At 44.0% G+C, this 4574-nt stretch overlaps 1 protein-coding gene across 2 annotated transcripts in view; it reads right to left on the reverse strand.

Annotated features, from left to right (window-relative positions):
• SORL1 (sortilin related receptor 1) overlaps nucleotides 1–4574 on the reverse strand; it is a 222857-nt gene that overhangs the window by 11509 nt on the left and 206774 nt on the right. For both annotated transcript variants that reach the window (XM_004389001.2, XM_023742976.1), the window contains exons 42-45: nucleotides 4250–4369; nucleotides 3064–3228; nucleotides 1641–1815; nucleotides 540–646 (exon numbers count right to left, since the gene is read on the reverse strand). In XM_004389001.2, coding sequence (XP_004389058.1) covers nucleotides 540–646; nucleotides 1641–1815; nucleotides 3064–3228; nucleotides 4250–4369 — 567 coding nt within the window. The remainder of the gene's footprint in view (nucleotides 1–539; nucleotides 647–1640; nucleotides 1816–3063; nucleotides 3229–4249; nucleotides 4370–4574) is intronic.

The following is a 4574-nucleotide window of genomic DNA, read 5'->3' on the forward strand; positions in this document are numbered from 1 at the left end:
ACTCCCAGGTCTCGGCTACCCTCCCCCATCTCCTATTATGAATACAGGAATTGGCTGTGTCTTCCCTACAACACACAAAACAACAAACAAAGTGGTCTTCTTATGTCAATGGAGTATCTTCAAGTTCTTCTTGCTCCCTCTAATTCCTCTGAAATGACAGATCGGCTCCCCAATACTCAAGCCACAGCCTGGTCCTCAGAGGGTTTGGGAACGGTGGAGTTCTTGATTCAAATGCTGAGCCCCAGCCCAGCTTCAGGAAGCACAGTGAGGGCTCCCCCACCCATCTCCCTTTCTTTCAGGGAAGACAAGTTCAGGATTAAAAAGTGCTTAGTGTAGAGATTCTCATCTTTAATGGGCAGTATAAACATTTCATTAATTAGCAATCCTACAGAAGAAGGTCCTTTAATTCTCAAGTTCACTTCCTTGTCCCATTCTTCTTTTTTCCCTCTAGCTATGCCAGTATGCTGTTAACAAGCTCACCTCTAAAATCACATTTCAATTAGATTTCCAAAGTCGTGGAGAAAGAGGGAGGGACTTACCCTGCTTTCATTAAAATGCTTTTCCTTTAAAGCTAGGCTTTTCCAAAATAGAAGAATGTGGTCATTTTCTGTTATGATTTTTAAGGCATCAGGTGCTGACAGAGAAACTGAAAATGAAAGCCGACACAGGATGCAGTTAGCAGATACACATTCCCACCCCATTTTCTTTCTGTAAAAGGGAGATCAGTAAGATTAACCTTAAAGGGCTGGGTGAAGAAATACATAAAACACGTATATACTGGTCAGCACAGAATCTAGCACACGGTCGATACTCCAACTGGTACCTGTTTTGTTCTTGTATAACATCGTTAGCCAAGAAATTTGGAGAGTGCTCAGTCTGGTAGCCTACAGACCCCAGGATGGCCAAAAGCAATGGAGGAGGGAGGGCTGGAGGTATGAGGACCATGGTTCCAAAGCCTTGTTGATATGGCATGCTCTACATCTACCTGGATATCTGCACTGGTTCCTATACATGGAGGAGCCTCAGAGCTACAGAGCTCTGCCTGAAGCTGGAGCACTGGACTGACAGCGGAGGATAGCCCAGGAACCCAGCTCATACTGTCAGCTGTACGGAACACAGCCTCCACTACTGAAATTCCCTACACTGTGTGCGGCCGTCTGAATAACTCAATGTGTTAGGTGCACTCTGAACTTGAGCCTGGCTGCTGAGCCAGCCCTCTAATCTACAGCCCAGGTATTGGTCCCTCTTCACTTCTACATGTCATATTGCCACAAGAGACCACCACAACTTCAGACCAGGACCCCAGATGCAATGCTTAGCCTGACTGGCAAGTCTTCAGTTTCATTTCCTAGCTCTTGGGCTTTTCTCCTTTTCTTCCCTAGCAATATCAAAAACAGCTAGGGGAGAGGAGGCTAAAAGAGAGCTAGAGAATGTGGGAAGCACCAGTCATTTCCAGCCCAAGGCACCCTGGCCACCAGACTCAGCCCAGACCACTGCCCGCCCCCTACTGCCCTGGCCCACTGGGGATGCAAAGGGCCTTTGTCATGCAATTCCAGAGAGAAAGGGCCCATCTACAGCCGTCCTAGTGCACCCTGGAAGCCTTCCTGTGCGAGACAGCCTCTAATCTCTCTGTGGCTTACCTGTGGTAATTTTTATACTGGAATCTTTGCTCATGTTCCCCAGTTGGACAATGACATGATATTTCCCTCCAGGTTCCAACTTGTTAATGGTGTATTCCACAGTACTGTTGCGGGACTTTAATTTGTAGCTCCTGTCGGTCTTTCTTATTAGATCTTTAACTGCAATTGCATATAACTAAAACAAGAAAAAAGCCATCTTAATGGTAATCAGAAACTGTGCATTTTTTACTCTTTGTGGTTCAACAGTGGACAATGTCACCTAAGTGTATCAGTGGCTGTGACCAACAGTAACATTATCTTGAGCTCCAAAGTCTGACTTCGTCCTTTGGACAGGCTTTGGACTGGCCATGTCCAACCTTACAACAAGTATTCATCCACAGAATTGTACACACAATTATCATTCAGATCCAAAAAACAACTCTAGGGAAAGCCACATTAACTGCAGCATCAGCAGGTAGGTTGGAGCGGGCAAGAAAAACCCAAACTCAAAGTTCAACTTCAATATCTCCACCACAGCAATCATTTATGAATACTGTCAGTAGAGCGATAATGAATGAAAGTGTTTAGTCCTAGCTCTAAAGGGCAGAAAACTAGACTTTGATTCTTACATATACGGGCAAGGAAAAAATAAAGAGACACATAGTAGGTACCAGAAATGCACTCATAAGGAAGAAGTTGAGAGTCAAGAGGAGTTGTAATATTGACCAGAGTAATGATGCATTTCAAATCAACCAGCCCAGAGCGTATGCTTCCAGAGCAATGGAAAATGGGAGCCATTTTCTAGAATTACTGTCCCTTCTTTTTGAGCAGGGGTCAGCAAACTCTTCCTATAAGGGACCAGACAGTAAATATTTCAGGCTTCGCTTGCCAGATGGTCTCCATCACAACTACTCAACTCTACTGTTTGTAGCATAAAAACAGCCATAGACAATATGTAAACAAATGGGTGTAGCCTGGTTCCAATAAAACTTTATTTACAAAAACAGGCAATGGCCTTCATTTGGCCCACAGGCCATAGTTTGCTGACCCCTGTTTTAGAGGGTCAGGGAGGGGAAATGAGAGGGCAGACAGGAAGGAGAGACAAACCAATATGACAGCTGGGCATAATGGAAAAGTGCCAACTAAAAAGAGGCCCCTGTTGAGTCCACCCAGAGATGCCTCAGAAGAAAAGGCCTGGTGATTTACTTCTAAAAAATCATCCACTGAAAACCCTACGGAGCACAGTTCTCTCTGACACATATAAGGTCACCCACCATGAGTCAGGGTTGACTCGACCACACGTGGTCAGTTATAAGGACACTGTATTTAGCCAGGTAGAACTGGGCAGGTGTTCCAACCACTAGGCCTACATTTCTTGCCCCATTATCAGATGCCTCTACCCATCCCAAGAATAAGCAAGGCTGCTGGATGCCTGGTCACTCACCAGGTCCTGGTCAGGAGAGTCGTACGGTGACTCCCACTTGATGACAGCTGAGGTTTTGTCTGTGTGCACCACATGCAGGTGACGGGGTGGAAGCCTGCTGTCCGGGATCATCTTTACCACAACGTAGTCGGACGACGGCCCTTGGTAGGGCACAACCACGCGGACCTACGGCCCAAGCACACGCACAGGAAGTGAACACTGCATGGGCTTTAGACAGTCTCTACTAGACTGGTTTTTTCAACAAAATAGTGACACATGCACACAATAAAGTATCAGTACAAAAAGATATAAGATGTAAAATAATTCCCTACCTACCCCAGATCTCTGATTCATTTTCTCAAGAGTTACCACTGGTAACAGTTTCTTGTACTTCCTTCCAAAAATGTCCTACGCATATATAAGCATAGCTATAAGTGTGTATGTGTACACAGATATACAATGCATTATATGTGTATAAATGTATATATACACGAGTGTATGTATAAATGCATATATACATGTATGAGTATAAATCGATATATATATTCATGTATGTATAAATGCACACATATACATGCATTATGTAAATGGATACACATATGTGTATAAACACATACGTATGTGTGTAAATGCATATATATATGCATGTGTATGTGTGTATGTTATTTTATCTTTCTTCTTTACTCAAACAAAAAAAAGTACACATACTATTTATGCTCTTTACTTCTTTCACTTAACAAAACAGCTTAGAGATTTTTCCATATCAGTACATTTAGAGTTGAACTTCTTTTGGATGGTTGCCCAATACTCCATTGCATGGAGAAGCCATAATATCTTTAACCAGTCCTCCCCTGACACTGGTTTCCGATCTCTTGCTATCACAAGTACTACTGAGTCCAACATCTTTCCACATAGGTACAAGTACACAGGTTAACTTCCTTGAAATGGAATCCTACAAAAGCTTTTGATTTATGTATTCCTGTGACTCATTCATCAAATTATCAATACTTCACCATAGAGCTGCAGGTGATCAAGTGGCTGTTCTGTTTCAAGCAGGTGCCTGTGAAGTGAGAGGAACTTCCCTCTGGTCACACACCAGGAGCCTGGACTCCAGGCCTCCGGATCTCCAGGTTCCGGATCAGAGCTCAGGAGGCCAGGAAGTAAGGCATCCCTTAAAAAATGCAAACCGCATGGACAGGAAGCTTACCAGAAACAAATACTGCTCATCCCCACTGACAATAACTGTTCTGTTGTGCAGTGAAGTCGTCACGCTCTTCGGGTTGCGATAGAGGTCAAGAAAGGATGTAGCGTAGAAAATGCCATAAACCTGGTAAACGCAGAGAACAGAAAAGGACATCAGCCCACTGGGCAATGATCTCATCCTCTTGAAATCCCTAATCACGACCCTGCAAACTACGTCAATATTTACCCCATCGGCATTTATAGAGAAGGCACATTGTGCTAGGCACTGTATTAGCACCTACAAAGATAAAGATGAGGGGGCCTCTGTCCTCTAAGAGCCCAGTCTTGAG

Source organism: Trichechus manatus, unplaced genomic scaffold, assembly GCF_000243295.1.
Source record: "Trichechus manatus latirostris isolate Lorelei unplaced genomic scaffold, TriManLat1.0 scaffold00227, whole genome shotgun sequence".
In the NCBI taxonomy this organism is placed as follows: domain Eukaryota; kingdom Metazoa; phylum Chordata; class Mammalia; order Sirenia; family Trichechidae; genus Trichechus; species Trichechus manatus.